The following is a 19519-nucleotide window of genomic DNA, read 5'->3' on the forward strand; positions in this document are numbered from 1 at the left end:
GATTTCGGTCTATACTTGTGGTGCCATCATTTTTGATTTTCATCACTTCTCCTAAGTTGTAGACTAGCCATTAAACTTAACAGCAATGATAGCTTTGGAAAAATAGCAATGCTGTATGTTGGAGGTGATTACCAAAGCCTTTATTACTTGAGTGCTTAGAAACAGAGGAGCACTGTAACGTCTAAATCCCACAAAAGCCGATTATTTTTCTCCTGAGCTTCAGAAACAGATCGAAAAAATGCATATGAATAATATGAATGGAGCTGCAAAAACAGGGATGCTGAAAACAGAGCCCTGGGCTTGATATCTTTATTCAACATCCCATTTATCAATTCTGAACTACTAGGGGCCATTAATTAAAAAAAAAAAAAAAAAACGCACTCAGTGCACTGAGTCTGTAATTATCGTAGTAATAACTTAGCTTCATATTGTGCAGACTTTAATCTGCAGATATCTCTATATGCACTGTGAAGCAGAAGTAGAATACGGCTGTATTTGAGAGAGCAATCAATGAGTAAACAGCAGAGCAATACTAAGACGAGACTTCGGCCAGAGACATTACAATAAACCACAACTTTTTCAGAAAGAGTCAGGAAGGTTTTCATCATCCATTCAATGTACATAAGCTCTTTCTGAATGGACTGTTTACAGCTGGATAAATGAAGGATGAAGAGTTGACCCTTCTGGGACACGAATCTGTGATTCCAGGTATAGGGTGCCTTTATGACAGAAGTTGTTGCTTCAGTCATTAAATTAACTTTTCTTTCTATAAGGCATTCAAGGGAACAGCAGTGTTTATTCGTAAGTATTTGACTGTCTCTCCCATGTCTTCTATAACATGGAATTCAAACCAGGAATGCAAAGATTGGCCTCTGAGCTTGAGTCCAGCTTTAAAATTGGAAAGAAATAATTTGGAAAAGGATATAAAAGGCAGAAACTATCACAGCTGAAAAACTAAAGCCAAAACTTTCAAGCATGATATATACACCAACTTCACAAACCCTTATTAAGATGCTTTAATACAATGGTCTACACCCAAGTTTCCTGGCCAAAATGATGACGAGAAAAGTTTTCTCATTTTGTTCATGGTAAGAGGGAATTAAAACCAAGGCCAGCACAGAGGGTATTACCCACAGAATCCTTGCCTCTGAAGTTTGAGTATAGAAACCTAACTTTAGGAAGCCATGTTTGAAATATATGGCCACATTAATTTCTAGTTGACACCTGAAATATTTTAACACCCTGGATTTAATGAGACTGGCAGAAAATAAACAGTTAAGTTCGCACTTTTGACAAACTTTGTACACACTACCTGGATTTACTTACACTTGCATTTTCTGTGGTTATACATACATTGGCAGACTGACAGTTTCATACATCTACCAATGCATAAGAAAAAATCCTAGCATTTTTGAACTAACCAAAGTCTATTCAATACTTACAAATTTCTTGTAGCACTATGTAATTGCTACAAAGCTTGGCAAGAGAGGAAAATTCCATCCACTTGCAAATTTTAGACAAAATAATAAAAGGTGTAATATTCCCTCACAGTTAAAAAGTCCATGTTCAGTTTTACAGTTTTCAGGATACCATCCTGAGAGTAGGGAAATCTTCTCTTTCATTCATCAAATAAACCCCATGCACCACTTGAAAGGAAACACTTGCAGAGCCAGACACAGGAGTGTATAAACTCAGACTCATTCTACCTACTGAAATACACATTTACTGGAATAGATGGGTTTAGACAGTAATAAAATAAGAGGTCTTATTTAAAAAGGTGGCTCCACAGCAAAGGAGAGTGTTTCCTCTTTTGGGGTGTGGAAAGAAACTGTACGTATCAACAACTCGCACAAAAAAAGAGAACGTCTCATCCATAAGGAGTACAGCTACAGCTAAGGAAAAGAGTCCTATACCGTGATCAGAGTTCATTAGCCCTTCTCTTTCCTCTTCCACCCTCAGTGCATGAGAGAGAGGGACAAGAGCCTCAGTCAAATACAAACAAAATAAAAATGAATGAGCAATTGTGTTCATGCAGGAGCTCTCTTAAAAATAATTTAAAACAAGCATCTGCTAGCTGAATAATGTTTTAGCAATCACTACAGCAATATATTTGATTCTCTGGAGACATGTAGCTGTAATAGCTGAAGACAGCAAAAGAAAGCAGGGTGGGTCACCAGAGAGTCAAGCTCCTCAGAATTTCATTAATAATTTCTTGTTCTAATATGAAGCTTCTGAGTTAAAGATTCTTATCTTGCTCGTATGAAGCATGTTTTGTACCTTCACTACTGAAAACCAAGAAAAACGTCTTTAAAATTTTTTATGTTGAGTGCTGTCATGAAATGTATGCTTGATATTTACCATTAGCTTCAGTGAAATTAAAAGCTCTAGAATTAATACTGTTTGTATATGAAGAGAAAGTGAGCAAATGATGTGCACCAACAAAGTGAAATTCTGCAATCAAAGGAATAAGAATTTCTTACTCAGTAATTATCCAGTATTTCAAGTCCCTCAGAGTGACCTTTCAGCAGTCAGAGAAATAGGAAAAAAAAAGCAAAGCTCTTGTAATTATGTTCTTCTCCCACAAGGAAGGGGCTGATTGGGACATTTGGAGACTTTCTAAAGAAGTAAAACCTATTAGTTCTTGCAAAAAAAAAATCTTAGAATATCTTACAGAAAATGATGAGCCCAACTCTTTCTGTAAAAATAAATAAATAAATAAATAAATAAATAAGGAATGACTGGATTGCCCAAGAAAGACCTAGAGAAATCAAAAGAGTGGGTAAGAAGTCATTGTTCTGGACAGCATCCTGTGCTGTTCTTTAAAGTAAGAACCAAAATCTACATCCTTAAGGTCATCAGAGAGGAAGGATATTTGGAAATTGCAACACAGCAGAAAGAAAATCATACCCCACTGGAACAGCTGTGACTGCCCCCCTTTGTGAAGGAAGAGTCAAGTACACTCAAGACCTTGTAGAGGTTAGCGCTGCAGCCCTGCAGGAAAAGCAGCCACAGCGGAGGATGGTGGAGTGGTAGCAGAGATGGTCATGGTAACAGGCAGTGGGAAGTTCAAAGATCACTGGGTGACAAAACATCTCTTAGCATACCAGGTCAAACTGGAAACTCTCCCAGACTGAACCCCCACATCACAGTGCACAGAGTGGTAACAGCTTCTGCCTCTTCCTCCAGCCCTTTTTTTAACCTCAGTAGGAGCAGGCACAGACTTGATATGACTAGGTCATGTGGAGGGAATGGGAAGGCTTCCCAGAGCCCTGGCCTGTTAGGAGAGCATCACAGTCATAGTGGAAACACCACTAAAAGCCACCAGGAACCAGTTTGTTGTGGCTGCACAGCTGGTGATAGTGCTGCCTCTGGGCTGTGGTGTGAAAACCTGGGAGGGGACTACCTCAGCTCACTGCAGGCAATGGGAAAAGACTTTGCTGTGACTTGCCCCCTCCCGCTTTCCTCATGACAGCGTCGCACAGCCCTGTGCTGGGAGCTGAGCTGTGTGGTGTCAGTGCTGGCACAGAAAAGGGCAGCACAGAGGCCTGGTAGGCAACTCATATAGACAAACCTAATACCCCCAAGGGTTCCCTTCTAGGGCCATGACCAAGAGAGCTGGAGTCATTCATTAGGTCTTGGACCAGTGCTATGGCATGCATGTCACCAAGGACCTCACTACAGTCTTCTCCAAGCTTTCCACCTTCTCCTGTATACGAAACCTAGGAGCTCATTTTTAGTGTGCCTTTCTTCCTTAGGTGCCTGCTTTGCACACATGACCCTGTATGGTTTAAAACAACAAAATGTCTTGTGTTTTTCACTGTCATAGAATTGTCACCAGAACATTCATCCAGCTGAATCTGAACGCTAAAGAATTTCAGGCACTCCACCTTGCTGTGAAGTACATTTGGATCGACAAGGCATAATACAGTTGGCAAAAGTTCTGGTTCACAGGCCACCAGACCTACTGATTGCTGAAGCTCACCCTGTCAATGGACATTTTCAGAACCTGATGTTTGAGGCACAACAGAAGCTGAGGTTGTTACATCCATTTTTCCTTCATTCAATACTGAAGTGCTATACACAGCACTGATTTATATTAAGAAATCCCTTTCTAAGGGATTAAAAAGGTCCTTTATAATTTTTTCCTAACAGCTTGTCCATCACATGCCCCATCTTCTCCATCTCCCTGAGCTGACAGAATCAAAATGCTTTGGATAATCAAAATGCTTTTGTCCCTCTCTGAAAAGAGAGGGACAAGGGTGGCTGGAGAAACCGATGTGCCCCAGGTACTGTGACTAAGCATGTAAACTTGGGGCAAATCTATTTATGTTAACAGCCTTCAGACTCCGAAAAGAAAGCAAGCTCACAAATGCATGCCCGCCTGTCTACAGCTTGGTCTCTGAGAACCGGAGTGTATGGAAAATACAAGCCATCTATTTCTACATATGTGCCAGTAAAACAGGGATCTTTCCCTCATTCTTCTTTTCCAGAATGCTTACTAAGTCTGAATGACAGACACAGACAAAGAGTTATTTATGGCTACTATGAATTTTGATTGATATGAGAAAAAATAAAACCAACTGCTTGACCAAAGAATAGCTCTCTCAAAATCTTGAAATAAAGGAAAAAGGCTACTGACAACCATTTACTGGAGCAAATCAGAAATTTGACTAAGCTGGTTAGCCAGACCACCAGTCTTCATTGTCTCGAAACGTAAAAACCACTGGCTCAAGCCAGTTGAAGAGCCAGAGGGAAGACACTGTAGTAGGAGTGGATTCACTCAGCATCGGGGCTTTTTACTTTTCTTTGTCAGTGACAGGACTTTCACCTAATTCGTGGACTGGCACAGAGCAGGTCAGAGAGCTGGTATCCTTAAAAAAAAAAAAAAAAAAATCTGCAATGAAAAGTCATTCAGGCCATACTCCTGATCAACACTTTTTGTATCTTCTGGCAAAGAAACAGAGGCTGTTTTTCATACTGGCACTACCGTGTGACTCCTTTCCACTGTGCTTGATCCCTTCTTTGTTTCCCTTTTATCTGTATTATGTTCACAGTAGCTAGTGTAGATCACTGGCCTGTGCTATTCAGGTAAGATCTGAAGCTGAAGCAAAATTTAAAGCTATGTGATCAACTGAAGTGTAACTCAGTTGTGTTGTGTAAGTGGGGACATTAGGCTCTAGCGTTACAGACGAAGGATCAGAGCTTACAGCCCTGCAAAACGTCATCTGATAGATGCACTGAGTAAACATCACACCATCTCTCAGCTGGCTGATTTGCTAATGTGGAATATATATCACTAAAATGCCAGATAAGTGGAAGTAAAACACAGACTGCTGGAGCCAGGTAGCCTCAGCTGGATGACTTCACAGAGCTGAAGCAAAATTACAGGCATCCAACCAAAGGGATATTCACTGAACACACACAGAGTTGCCAAACCCTCAGCTGAAGGCAGGCAAGTTTGTTTTGTGCTGCTTCTAGATTTCCACTGGTTCTCCTTGCAGGCTGTGATACTTGGCATCTTCCCAGTAACCTAAAGCCTGGACACAGTGCTAATCTTCACAACTGCTGAGCATGCAATGAGAATACGTAATATTTCACCCCATACTGCCCTTCTTTCATCTCCACTTTATTTCTTCTTCTCTTTGCTTCATTTGTGTCATCTTGATTTCTACCCTGTGACCCTGTTCATTTGCAGAGAACTTCTCTATTTTCTTGAGAGATTTTTCTGATGTTAAAGTATCTTTCAACTGCAAAGCTCTCCCTTTGGATTGCTCCTTTCTGTGGGAGTTGTTTCGTATGTGCCATTGGCATAGTGGTGCAGAGAGAGATGTCATCTTTCTGAGAACTCAGAGCAACAGCAAACACACATATGAGCTAAATTTTTAATTTCTGAGCACACTGCTCCTGACACAGTTAGGCACTACAAAACAAACTTAACTTGCAACATAAAAGTAGACCTAATAGGGGTATTGTCAGATTCTGCAAAGCACTCACAGGAGCTCAGAACATTGCAGGTTTAAGTCTTTGAGTGCTACAGAAGATAACGCCATCTGTTATACAATATAATAGAAGGTTGCACCCATATTCAGAACTTATTCCGAGTTGCAGTTGCACATGGACTGTTATACAGAAAGGCACATGGCCTTCTGAAGAGCAGTAAAGGCATCATATTTGGACATGTGTCAGAAAAGCCACGCTGGTAGTCAAAATTACATTGACATCTCATGAGAAACACCATAGCTAAATAAAATGCTGTCTCACTGTTACAAGCGTTAATTTTCCTAGGATCTCAAATTGTTCATTGTAAAAATGTTAATCTTTAGTAATATTTGTATTATTGGTTTTCATAAGTAAAGTAATTTGAATCCATCATCAAACACTACTCACAAAACAGTATTAAAAGCAGCATTAAAATACATTTTTACTAACGCAAGTCAGCAGATTCTTATCTAAACTGCTCTGTGGAGAAACTATATTATAACCTCTACGTTTGTTCCGGGCACAATACGTCAGTGGGTGACATCAATGAGAGCTCTACAGGACGAACAACAGCAGAGCATGCACTAGAGATCTCCAGTTTAGATAAAGATTCTTTTAGTAGTCAGAGAGGAAAATCTTGCTTTCTAATTGAATCTTCTACCATTTGAACTGGTTGAAATTTAATACATGTTATTTTGAACTTGAGTTAGACTGATGAAATAACGAAACATGAATCAACCTGAGAATTCAGAAAATCCTAAATTTGTTGCAGAGATATCAGTGTGCTCTGCTGTACTAGTCACCTCCAGTGATTTTTGCTGAGCACTTTTAGTAAAGCTGCTTCTTTAAACAAATGAACTTTATTGTCTTCCAATTTTTCAAAGATCTATTCAAATTACCTTCAATTGCATGTTATGACTTTCTTCTGCAGCTTTTTAGTACATTGGCTCCCCCTTCTGTTCATTTGGTGTAAACAATAAACTGATCAAATATCGGTAGTTAATAAGTTTCTCAGCACTTACATACCTGCTTTTTGGAAGCATGTTTCCGAGGCTCACAAGAAAAGATTATTTCCCAGGTATCCCTATGAAGGACACAATAGTTGGTTTAATAAATAATAATAGCTGAACCCAAAACAGTGGTGTGTATAAAATAACTAAATACAATGTCATTGTGTGAGGGATTGTTAAAAAAAAGGCCCTTTTCCAGTGTATTTAAAAAAAGATTTTAAACAATGAAAAAGGATTTAAGTACAGCGATTACCTGGAAACTCTAACAGCCAGACCACTACAGAGTTAACATATTTGTAAATTAAAGAGTAGGGTTAAGCAGCAAAGTGCAAGAAACTGCATGCAGTTCTGTCAATACAAAAGAATTATAATTGGTAACAATAGTAGGCAAAATGAAGATGACCACTGGATGGGTAAGCTAAAACATTAGAATTTGTACATGAGGATCCGAATTAAAATCAGTGCCTATGCCAAAAAACTAAGGAGTAGAAAATGCAGTACTTTTCCTTCAAAAATCGCACTGTGAAAAATTCTAGATTTAATTTCACTGTCAGGTAAACTGACAGAACGTTGGAAATAAAAAGATGGAATCCCTTGAGGAATGCTGCATGATACAGACAAGCCTGAATTCCATTCCTCTCTGTTCTCTGAACAACAAACCAGCAGGGAAGGAGAAATGCTAGAAAAAAATCAGGTATTTGGATTGCCAGTAAGTCATTTCCCAGGTCCATCTCATGGAAACTTTTAAATCTTCAAATCACAGGTAAAGTTCTTTCACAGATTTAAAGCAGTTAAGAGGCACAAAACAAAGACCAAAGTAAATGATCACTTCTCAACACTCAGTAACTTTGGGGTGGTGTTGCCATTAACTTTAGCATTTTTAAAGTGTACATTAGTCATCTGGAAAAAAGGGTATGTATAGAAGGAACGTATTTTGCAGGTAAGACAAAACTTCTCTGTTAGTTAATACTTGACAAAACTATGAAAAACTTTGGAGACTGTGTGAAAATTTCATTGATTAAGAAATGTAATAGAAGATAATATTTGCATTGACCAATGATGACTTTATAAGCTTGTATTATATACTGGGACCTTTAGTACTACTTGACAGGAGGAAATGGGAGTAACATGGCAAGGAGACACAAGCAGAAGTCTACAAAATGAGGGTAAAAGGCAGCAGCAGAAGCATCAGCAGTGACAAGAAAGCAGAGGACATATCTGGAAGTATAGAGAGCAGCAAACCAGTAGGACCGGCACAAGAAAGCAAGAGGGCTCTGGAAAGTGATGGGAGGACTGCAGCTGTAGGCAGAAATGGGGGAAGAGAAGAAAGCAGCCAGGAGATGGGGGTGGGATGCAGGATATTGGGAAGAACAAAAAAGAAACATGGCAATAATAAGCCTTCCTCTTTTCAAAATTAACCAATCTGATAGCCTTCTATGATGGAATGACTGGCTGGGTAGATGAGGGGAGAGCAGTGGATGTTGTCTACCTTGACTTCAGCAAGGCTTTCGACACTGTCTCCCATAACATCCTCATAGACCAGCTCAGGAAGTGTGTGCTAGATGAGTGGAGAGTGAGGTGGATTGAGAACTGGCTGAATGGCAGAGCTCAGAGAGTTGTGATCAGCGTCACAGAGTCTAGTTGGAGGCCTGTAGCTAGCGGTGTCCCCCAGGGGTCAGTACTGGGTCCAGTCTTGTTCAACTTCTTCATCAGTGACCTGGATGAAGGGACAGAGTGCACCCTCAGCAAGTTTGCTGACGATACAAAACTGGGAGGAGTGGCCGATACACCAGAGGGCTGTGCTGCCATTCAGAGAGACCTGGACAGGCTGGAGAGGTGGGCGGAGAGGAACCTCATGAAGTTCAACAAAGGCAAGTGCAGGGTGCTGCACCTGGGGAGGAATAACCCCATGCACCAGTACAGGTTGGGGGTTGACCTGCTGGAAAGCAGCTCTGCTGAGAAGGACCTGGGAGTGCCGGTGGACACCAAGTTAACCATGAGCCAGCAGTGTGCCCTTGTGGCCAAGAAGGCCAACGGTATCCTGGGTTCCTGCATCAGGAAGAGTGTTGCCAGCAGATCGAGGGAGGTGATTCTCCCCCTCTACTCAGCCCTGGTGAGGCCCCATCTGGAGTACTGCGTCCAGTTCTGGGCTCCCCAGTACAAGAGGGATGTGGCACTACTGGAGCAAGTCCAGCGAAGGGCCACAAAGATGATTAGGGGACTGGAGCATCTCTCTTATGAGGAAAGGCTGAGAGAGCTGGGCCTGTTTAGCCTGGAGAAGAGAAGGCTGAGAGGAGATCTTATCAACGTGTACAAGTATCTGAAGGGAGGGTGTCGAGAGGATGGGACCAGACTCTTTTCAGTGGTGCCCAGCGACAGGACGCAAGGCAACGGGCACAAACTGAAACACAGACACTTCCATCTGAACATGAGGAAAAACTTCTTCACTGTGAGGGTGACAGAGCACTGGAAGAGGTTGCCCAGAGAGGTTGTGGAGTCTCCTTCTCTGGAGMTATTCAAAACCCACCTGGATGTGATCCTGTACAATGTGTTCTAGGTGACCCTACTTGAGCAGGGGGGTTGGACTAGATGATCTCCAGAGGTCCCTTCCAACCTCAACCATTCTGTGATTCTATGAAAATGGTACCAACTTTCTGAAGTCCCTTCCAGGCCATTTCATGGTTCTTTGCCTTCTCTCCTCTACTTACCTTTGACTGGGGGCATGCCTATTCACTCATTCTTTCTCTTCCCAGTGAAAGTCTTCCCAATTAATAATCCAACAGTTCTCAGCTCTTGCTGATTCTCTTTTTCAATGCAGGAATCTGAACCATTCTTACATGCTGGCACATCCTCATGCAGCCTCCCTTCTCATTCATCTTTAGTCTTCAGTCTGTACTTACTAATATGCTTCCTCTTCACTGCCTTTCTGCTCATGGAAAGGCTGGTTACAGTCAATTTAGGCACATTCCTGCAACAGCATCTGGATAGGAGAACCAAGGTTTTGAGGCTACCAGTGATGGGTAGGTGGCACCAACTTACTTCTAAAATTCAGTGTATGTGGTACATTTTTTCCTATTTGTCTGGAAGCACTACATCAGGGAACGAGTGAAATTGTTGCTCAACTCCCATGCTGCTGTTCACAATAGAAAAATCTTGAGATATAAGCCACGTAAAACTTTACCTGCTTTAGTTCACTCTATTAAAAACTTAGAAGTGGAAAAAGATCAATAAAAGCCCATGTTGCACAGATAAGAACTGTCAGATCTTTAAAAGAAGTTGTCATCACACAATCACTGCTGAATGGAATTCACTACTGAATGTTAAATTCGCAACAGTGAATTCCTGCAGGGAAATGTAAGGATGAGACACTATTCAATGCTTCTGTTCAACAGTTTTTGAGTGCTTATGACCCAAAGACTTGCAGCTTGATAAGATGGGGACAGCACAGTCATATGTACAGTAATATGGTTTAATACATGGGGAATGAGGAATGGGAAGATGCATCTGGAAAGTGGGTGATTCTGAAAAGGAACAAGGCACAGGGTCACACTGCCTAAACAAACATTGGCCCACAGTAGGAAGCTGCATTCAACAGTGTTGTAAGATATAAAATCAGTAGAGTAATGACTTCTGACCCTCACTGCCAGGTTTATTTTTAATCCAAGACTGTTCAAAATAAAACACATAAACAACCTGGAAGGAACAGTCCTTTTTCCCTGCTACAAGGTACGTGTTTTGAACACTGTGCTATAGTTAGCTCCATTTTCTTTCTGGCCCTCTTTCTGCATAATGACAGTTCCAAAAGAGGTAGAGAGTATTTTCTCCCCAGCACATATGTTCTGCTTGGTGGTTAAAGCAGCCTCCTGGTAATCTGTGGATATGAACCTGTATCCTGTCACACTGAGACAAGCATGCGATCCAAGTCTCTCACCTCCTGTGAGCGCTCTAACCAGAACCTAATTATTCAAAAGGTGACTGTCATCTTTTCTGTATTATTTCAGATAAAAAGAGCAATCCTGGAAAAACAACAATAACAACAACAAACCCCACAACCTTGCAAGTACTTATACACAAGCTGTGAATCATGAGCAGATGGAGATAATTACCTGGAATCCTGACTCACCATCGCAATGCTGGGAAGGGACAAGATTTCATACCCTTCCCCAAGGTTAACATTTCCTATTGCTAGCTCCAGCCAGCTCCCCACTCAAAATAACCTCGTTTTCAGAACAACAGTTGCAAAGTGTCCATCCCATATGCAGTAACATGGAAACTAGGCCCCAAAGAGTTTTTGGGATGTGTTTTAGTCAAAAGCAAATGATCAGGCTTAATACAGAAGTAAATGTGTGAATTTTAAATGACCTCTGACATACAGGAGAGACCAGAATATTTAATAGTTCCGGAAGTATTATGAGTTTAATTTCTGTTCGCTCCCATAAGAGAAGCATAATGCATGACATTCCTTTTAGATCACTGATACCCTATTTTATACCAAAAAAAGGAAAATATATAATCCCACACAAGACTGTAATTGCAAAAGATCTATTAAAATGAACAAATCTTTAACTGAGTTGACTATCTACAATTGCATGAACTGCTATGAACAGAGCTTCCCATAATCCAGCTGTTCGTATTCAAATTTGAGTTGTTACGTTTTAAATAAGAGATTTCACCAGATTTCACCAGGTTGCATAAATAATAACCTCTATCATTTCAAAATTCCCATACACATTTCATTTTGGTTTTGAAAAGTCATTCTTCGAAAGGCCTTATTTGTGAAATATACATTTTGTTATTTTTGACAGTGGCAATCTTAATGCATTTGTATAACCACATGTGAAAATATTGCAAGGTCAATTTTAAAGGCATATCCCATCAAATCTCTAAACTGTTGGATAAGAACCATTTTTATGAGACGCTGTGAAGTTCAGCAACAGCACTTTAATTCCTCAGTTGGAATTGTAAAGGAACTACTGAAATACTGAGTGTCTAGACTGATACCAGTATCAGGAAGACAAAGATTAAAAACAGGCATAGTTGCAGCATATATGATAGCCAACCTCTGTATAAGTGATGAAGGATTACGAAATTGAATTCAGCAAAGATCAGGGAGGCATTCACCCACATCACAGTAACTAGTTTCTGTTTGCATCCTTTTATCTACAGGAGATACATAACTACATTACAAAGAAGTTTTTTTAAACAAATAAGCATCCAGCAGCATTCCAAAATGCATATCTATATCTATATATAAAGGGCCTGGTCCTTACTGCTTTACAAAACAAAGGCAAGCCTCTATCCTCCTACTCTGTAAAACTTGAAATCAAAGAACTAGTTTGATTCCACAACCAATTTGGACATTCCCCCCGCCCCACGAAACAGGCACTTGCATTCATATTCCTCTCTACAGGTAACGTATTTCAATATTCTTACACTGCTGATCTGCTAAGTAGAAATACTATAGTAATGCATTTGTCCAATGGTAATTTTTTACTATAACAAATCTTGTAAACCATTGCTGTCTAGGGTTGTTAAGTATGCATAGAAAGATGAAATTTTCAAGGCCACTCACATTGGGTTAAAAGAACCTTTTCCCCAAAATGTAGAGGATGAACCCCCCAGTCTAGAATTAAGTTCAATTTTCTTCATCTTCAATCGTACATACAAGCTGCATTGTCTTTGTACATAAGTCTTTGAGATACAGACAATATAAAACAAAACAAACTAAATCAAGTGTACTACTTACTTTGGACAAAGGATGACTGTGCTTTCTCTTGAAGCAGCTCTTTTGAAGGCACTTTTTTAAAAGCTGTTGCCTGTGCAGAATCAAAGACTTTAATTTAAATTAAATACTTCAGTGCAAAATACTCTTTTCTATAGTCTCTTTCCTCTCCACCTCAACCAGAGAAAAAGAACAACCTGAAGGTCACAAGTCTTGTGTGGTATCATAAAGGTAGTCCTACTAACAGAAAATGTCACAACTCTCTCCATTCGATCCACAGTCTTAGGCATGTTAGTCATCACAAAAGGCTACAGAGCTGGGTAGGGTTACAGGCTATATCCATGACTGCTTCTATCACCACTTTGGCGCAAGAGCTGACAAGTTCTATATAGCCATAAAGGTAGTATTATAAAACACCACTTCTGAAAATCGGAACAATTAACTACTACAGCCTGAAGGTATCTTTTGCAAGATTTTAGTAAAGAAGATGATGTTGGTTAATGTTAAGTCTGCCTTTCCAGTTGCAAAAAACAGCTGCCTGCACATTTAGTTTTTTTTTTTTTTTTAAAAAGTCACAAAACAGTACTACCCATTAAGACAGCCTGCTAGTAATCTTAATTCTTTTCATTTATTAATTCCAAATAAGTCCTTTCAACTCAAACATTAAGCATGTTACTCTGTTTGACATAATTAAGCCATTGTCTAATTCTAAAACTCATCCAATTCTACGGTGCAGTTACAGCTTCCAAATTGCTTTGAATTGTTCTCCCCTGCCCAGCCTGGGAAGCACAGCAGAAATAGTGTGAAAGAGAACACTGGTGGAAGAACCTGGCTTTTCTATTTCTAGTTCAAACTAACTTACATCACTGCATTTCTAAGTATTTTTCCACAACTCCATCAGCATTTACTTTTTTTCATGCTAAGCTTTTATTTCTCTTGCTCCCTGATGATGTAAAGCCAGAAGTCAAACACACGGTTTTTCTCTACACTCACATTGTTTCTCACTTAATTTCAGACACATACAGCAAATAAGATTTTGAATTCTTTAATTTACAGTGTTGATCGCTTTTGAATTGTGCCTTGCTGTTGGTACACAGTAAATACATTCAGCTTAACCATTCATTTAGTATGAAAAGATGCAGTTAGAACTTTTAAAATACCCTTTTACACTGTGCAAAACAGAACCTTTGGAAGTAATGACATTAGCTAAGGACAGGCACAGAGGAAGACCATTTCCTTTTAGTATACCAGTGCATCCATTCCTATACCCCTTCAGCAGAATTTACTTGTAACAACAGATTTTAGGTTAACACTTCTGTTGAAGTAACAAGACTTAGTAATGCTCAGCCTGGTCTTCAGCACTTATCTTTCCAGCATAGTACTTTTTTTGTTCCATTTATTAAGGTATGAACAGGTATTTTCTGAAGTTATTGAACAAAGGGTTTCAATAACATTTCAAAAACTGAAGATGTTTCTGAAGTAATCTTATACTCTTACTGGTGCATACAACTGTCAGAAAGTCTGGATAAACAGGTACCATACTTCCCCTAAATAAAAAAAAAAAAAAAAAAAAGTGGTTCGGTACAACTGCCATTTCACAAGTAGTACTTATGAAGTCAGATGAACTTGCATTCTTATCCAAGCTTTAGCCAGATGAATATATACAACCACACATTGCACTGGTCAGTATTAGAAAAATATTATCTTGTTTGTTATCTTGCAGGTAATGTAACAAATGATATATGTGGAAGGATGCCAAAACCCACCCTACCTTTTTAATCTTGAAGAGTTGGACTTCCAAAGCTATTATGCTGTCGACAATGACTCACATGATACTTTTTACAATGAAAAGGCAGGAAATGTTGATTTTTTTTTCCTCTGTTTAATTCCATGATCAAGATTGACTGAACACTATTCATTGAAATCTACCCAATTACATAGTTTCCATAAGTTATGGCTGCCAAACAAGTGTGTACTCCAAACACCCACCACAAGCAACATTATCTGGTGAGTGAGACAGATTTTAAGGTTAGACACAGTACTGTAAAAATAGAAAGTTTAAAAACCATCACAGACACTTCCATTGCCATCTCCTTTGTGAAATAAATAAGGCAGCAGATAACTTTTATTTAGAAGTGGCATCTTTGAGATATGCTATTAAGTCTGCTCTCTCAGACTTCTTCTTAATACCCGCAAAAATCATCTTTGTTCCTGGGATGTACTTCTTCGGATTTTCCAAATACTCCATCAGAGTATCCTCACCCCAGGTGATACCTGGGGAAAAGGAGGAAGGAAAAAAAAAGATAGTTAGTGACTTTAAAAAAAAAAAAACCCCCCCCCCCCCCCACATTTGTTTTCTTGTCCTCCATGCTATTTTACTTTTTGACAGATGTGAATTCTTCTAGAGCTACCGCTGAAAACTCGTTTTTGTCCCAAGTAACTCAAAAGAGCACTTTCAAGTTTACCTTTATTCTTATTAGCATCTGTGTAAGAAAAGCCCTCGGCTTGTCCAGTTTTACGTCCAAACAGGCCATTCAGGTTGGGTCCAGTCTTGTGCTTGCCTCCTTTTTCAACCGTATGGCACTGGGAACATTTCTGGACAAAGATCTTCTTGCCCTTCTCAATATCTCCCATTTTCAGTACTAGACCAAGAATACATACAGAGGTTAATGTCACAATATCAAGGTCAACTATTCAACAGAAGCTTTAAAGGGGTCCTGTTGGTTTACAAAACCATATGTATTGGCCCATCAATCCAGACAATCTCCAGAGTGTTTCCACCCACAAGTTACAGCTCCTGGATTTGAAGATTAACATAGAATCATTGGACTAAGCAGAAGATATCATAGTGAAAAATATTATGTTTGAATAGCAGGAAAAGCCTTTCCTCATCCAAAGTAATTGCTCCACAGCATTTAAATAGTGCTGAGATCATTTCTGAAGGGTAGAGTGATATTATTTCCCTTCCTGTTACTTAGCTTGAATATTAACAATAAGAAATCTTCCCAGTCACAAACAATCTCGTGTAAAAAGATCATCCTCATTGATATAATAGTAAGAAAAACAAACTAACTATCTACATTTTTCCATTTCTGCTGGAAAAGCGCCCCAGGACACAGCCTAGCAAAGGAGCCCAGGGAGGCAGGCAAGCAGCTGGCCTGCCTGCCTCCTGCCACGAGCTGGGATGCCTCCTCAGCACCTGCCACGAGCAAAGCTATTTGCATGCAGCGTGGCGAGAGTACCCAAGGGCAATCGCAATTCCCGGCTCGTGCTCCAGGCACGCCGAAGCTGACCTTGAGGCGAGGAGGGAGCCGCTCCCAGCGCGGGCAGAGCCTCCACGAGAGCGGCGCTCCTCCAGGGCTCCAGGGCCGCGGGCGGCGCAGTCACCCCGCAAGGGCCCGGCGGCGCGACCGCCTCTCCCGAGCGGGTCCGGTCCCCCCTCAGGGCACCCGGGGACGCGGCCGCCCCCGCCACTAGGCCCCGCATTGACCCTCCTGCCGCAGCCCGGCCCCCTCTTTAGGCCGCGGCCCCCGGCTCTTCCGCCTCGCCGACAGAGGCGGGCAGCGGGCATTCCGGGGAGCCCAGGCCCAGGCCCGGGCCTTGCCTGCCCCGGCCCCCCCAGGGCCTAACGGTCCCGCCGCGCCACGGCGGCGGCGCGAGGCCAAGGCCGAGGCCGAAGCTCGCTCGCCGGCGGCTCGCCGCCCCCCGCCGGCGACTCCCCGCCGCCCCCCGCCGGCGGCTGCCCGCACCTGCGTGCCCGGCCGCCCGCACCTGCGTGCCCGGCCGCCCCGCTCGCGCTGCGCCCACGGCGGTGGCCACAAGCCCGGCCGCTCCCTCACCGTCCCAGCGTCTGAGCCCAAGGACACGCCGTACCCGACCTATGTAAGCCGGTGTCGCTGCAACCAAGCCACGCCGGCGGCGGCCCGCCCCTCCCAGCGCGGCAGCCAGTCAAGGGCCGCCCTAGAGACCTCTGGTTGGCTCTCGCGCCCGTCCGCCAATATAGACGTCACGGCGCTGGAGGCTAGGGGGGTAGGTTGCGGCGAGGGGGAGCCGGGCTGCTTTCTCCTTCCCCCTCCCCCCTCCTCCTTGCGGAATGGTGTCAGACGTAACGCCGGTGCGTAAGGAGCGTCAGGGAGCACGAGCTCCGGGCAGGTCGCAGGCGCGTGCGCACATCGCAATGCGAAGGAAGGGTCACGAGGCGCCTCGGGGAGGCTGCGACCTTAGCCGGCGGTGGGCGGGGCCCTGCCCGTGACGTCGCGGGGAGCTACCCTCCCCTCCCCCAGCACAGCTCTAATGGCCGTTGCCGCCCGCTGGATCTGGGGGTTTCAACTTCTGGCACCTTCGAAAGATGAGGAGATCACCATGAGTGCGGGTGCGTTTCTTTTTTAAGTCAAGGGCTAAAGCCCCTACTTTCAGGCTGTTGGATTTTAGAGAGTTATTTAAGAGAAACTGGAGAATAAAGTGATGGAAGTATCACACTTAGCAAAAGGATGCTAAAATCTTACAAACTTGAAAAAGGTAAGAGCATTATTGAAGGTGCCACCACAAAGAACTGCAGAGGAGGCAAAAGCACATCTGGATCTTAGATCTCATGTAGGATACTAAAATCTTTTGGTTTTGAAAAAGCTAAGAGTGTCATTGAAAGTGCCACCTTAAGAAAAGAGGAAGGTACCCCAGACATCTTCCCAGCAAGCTGGACAATGTTATGTAGCTTAAAAAAAAAAAAAAATGATATCAGTAAATTACAGATGTTTGAAACAGGATATGAATATTGAATTTCAGATGTGACCACCATCTTCTTTCTGTCCTTGACAAAGAGAATGAAGAGCTCTTAGAAGAAAAAGTCTAGTGTAATAATGTCCAGTGGTCAAAAGGCAGAACGTCACAAAAGGTAAACTATTTTGCCCTAACTATTGATATTAAAAAATGCCAGCATTTCTTAGAACTGAGAATTTCCCAGAAGTGCCTGGCATTGAGCAAGAGTAGCATTTTTTTTGCCTGCTCTTGTTCTATGCTGGAACTGATGTGTGATCATGCACAAAACTGGATGACTTACTGCCTTGTGCACCAGAGCTCACCTGGAGTGCCAATATGAACAATGAAGGAGTAAGGACAGAGTAAAACACAGCAAAGGTTCTTCTGGTGTCAAAATTTTGCTGGCAATTTATAAGACTGTTCAGCCAATTATCCCTTCTAATTTAGAGAGTATACATTTTATGCACTGCTTATCATGTCTGCAGCATCAAACAGATGTGTTTGTCTGGTTATTAACACTTCATCACTAGGTATATACATAATATGATACTAAGCTATAACAATTATCCTATATACATTGTAATCTTCTTGACTATAAACTTACTATAATAAAACTAATTTGCTTATAATATATAGCTAAATTCATATATTTTATGGTGAGCTAGGTAATATATGTGCAATTGAACCACCTTGACTTATGCTTCTCCCAAACTCAAATCATGCCAGGCTCCCAGAATTATGAGGTTGACTGAAGAGATGTTTGTTTAAAAATTAAATATATTTTCTGTTTCTTTTATTCGCTGTCTGATTTTGAACATTCATGATGTACTTGATATGTGTTTTTAGACTTTTTACCATGATTGTATGGGCTATAGACTGTAAATTTTTAAATAAAGGTTGAGTGTCTCATATGATTCCAGAAGCCAACTTTATGAAACTTAATATCACAAAACTTATGATAAAACCCCTGGTTTCTTTTACCTTTAAAAGAGGAATGAGCTGAAAGCACCTTCTAAGCTGCTTTAAGAACTGACAGTAATTCTTAAGCTTCCTTAAGCACTTGATTTGGACTGATGCAAGCTTCTTTGAGCACTCAGTGTGGACTGAAGCCCACTGACATCCTTTCAAAAGTTCTTCCTTTCTTATTTTCACAGAACACAGACTTCAGTTGTTTGTAACTCTCATTTCTAGTATGTTTTGCCTTCTAAGCACGGGTGTGTTCCTACTGAGCGTTACATGTTAAGCTTTACAGCTAACCCCTCTGATGCATGTGCAGAGACATTGTAGCAATGTTATTTTTATTTTTCTGGGGAAGCTGTTTTTGAAAGTTGTGCCTTAATTCAATAGAGTTGAATGCATTTTTGGTAAACCTTTAAAATAATAAAATTATACTCTCAGGGAACATATTAGATCTGTGAGACTTTCAGACATAAAGGTGAATATGCTAAAGATCAGCTTGTAAAATAAACAGGGGCAGAGAATCTTCTCTGTCTCACACCTAACTGTTCAAGATGTCTACTTTATGAGTGACTGACTCTGGTTTTGATGTAGTACCATTTTACACAGGTGTAAATGATAAAAAGAGTATTCATGGGGTTGCATAATTTTTGTATTGTTTAGTAGAAGCCGATATTCTGCCTAACATATACTGGTTTAGAAAATGTGTTTTCACGAGTAAGAATGGGTATCTCAAATAGAGAGGACTTGACTTAATTCATTTGAGTCCATTTGGGGGTTACATAATCATGAATCTGGAGCAATGCAGTGATACGTAAGAACTGTGCTATGAGTGAAGTTGAAGGTGCCGGAAGGGGGGTTGTTTATGGTGCCCAATGTTTTACTTTTTGAAACATTCTTCAGTAGGACAGATTAGTAGTGAAATTTTACCCTTCTCTGCTACATRTAGCTGAAATCTATTACTAATTAAAACAGAAAAATAGCCGAACGGTTCTTTTAAGAGGTACTCTTCAGATGAAAGAAGAAAGATGGCCTTGTGGGACTAGTTTGGGACCCGGGAGAACATGGTTTATTACTCAGTTCTGTGATAAAGTTC

The 19519-nt window shown here is 41.3% G+C and overlaps 1 protein-coding gene and 1 long non-coding RNA gene across 13 annotated transcripts in view; one reads left to right on the top strand and one right to left on the bottom strand.

Annotated features, from left to right (window-relative positions):
- Positions 1-13740: 13740 nt before the first annotated feature.
- Positions 13741-16664, bottom strand: LOC112966553 (cytochrome c). Of its 4 annotated transcripts, none has more exons than XM_026066788.1 (3): positions 16585-16664; positions 15177-15353; positions 13741-14985 (listed from the first exon to the last, which is right to left on the bottom strand). In XM_026066788.1, the coding sequence occupies exons 2-3, from the start codon at positions 15343-15345 to the stop codon at positions 14837-14839; spliced, it is 318 nt and encodes a 105-aa protein (XP_025922573.1). In that variant the 5' UTR covers positions 15346-15353; positions 16585-16664; the 3' UTR covers positions 13741-14836. The 4 variants fall into 4 exon arrangements, with proteins under 4 accessions (XP_025922573.1, XP_025922571.1, XP_025922570.1 ...); XM_026066786.1 differs by having other exon boundaries at positions 16551-16632; XM_026066785.1 differs by having other exon boundaries at positions 16483-16589.
- Positions 16665-16989: 325 nt separating this feature from the next.
- LOC112966554 overlaps positions 16990-19519 on the top strand; it is a 45859-nt gene continuing 43329 nt past the window's right edge. For all 9 annotated transcript variants that reach the window (XR_003253659.1, XR_003253660.1, XR_003253663.1 and 6 more), the window contains exons 1-2: positions 16990-17083; positions 17494-17602. This is a non-coding gene — a long non-coding RNA (uncharacterized LOC112966554). The remainder of the gene's footprint in view (positions 17084-17493; positions 17603-19519) is intronic.

This window comes from Apteryx rowi, unplaced genomic scaffold, assembly GCF_003343035.1.
Source record: "Apteryx rowi isolate R43461 unplaced genomic scaffold, aptRow1 scaffold_248, whole genome shotgun sequence".
NCBI lineage: Eukaryota > Metazoa > Chordata > Aves > Apterygiformes > Apterygidae > Apteryx > Apteryx rowi.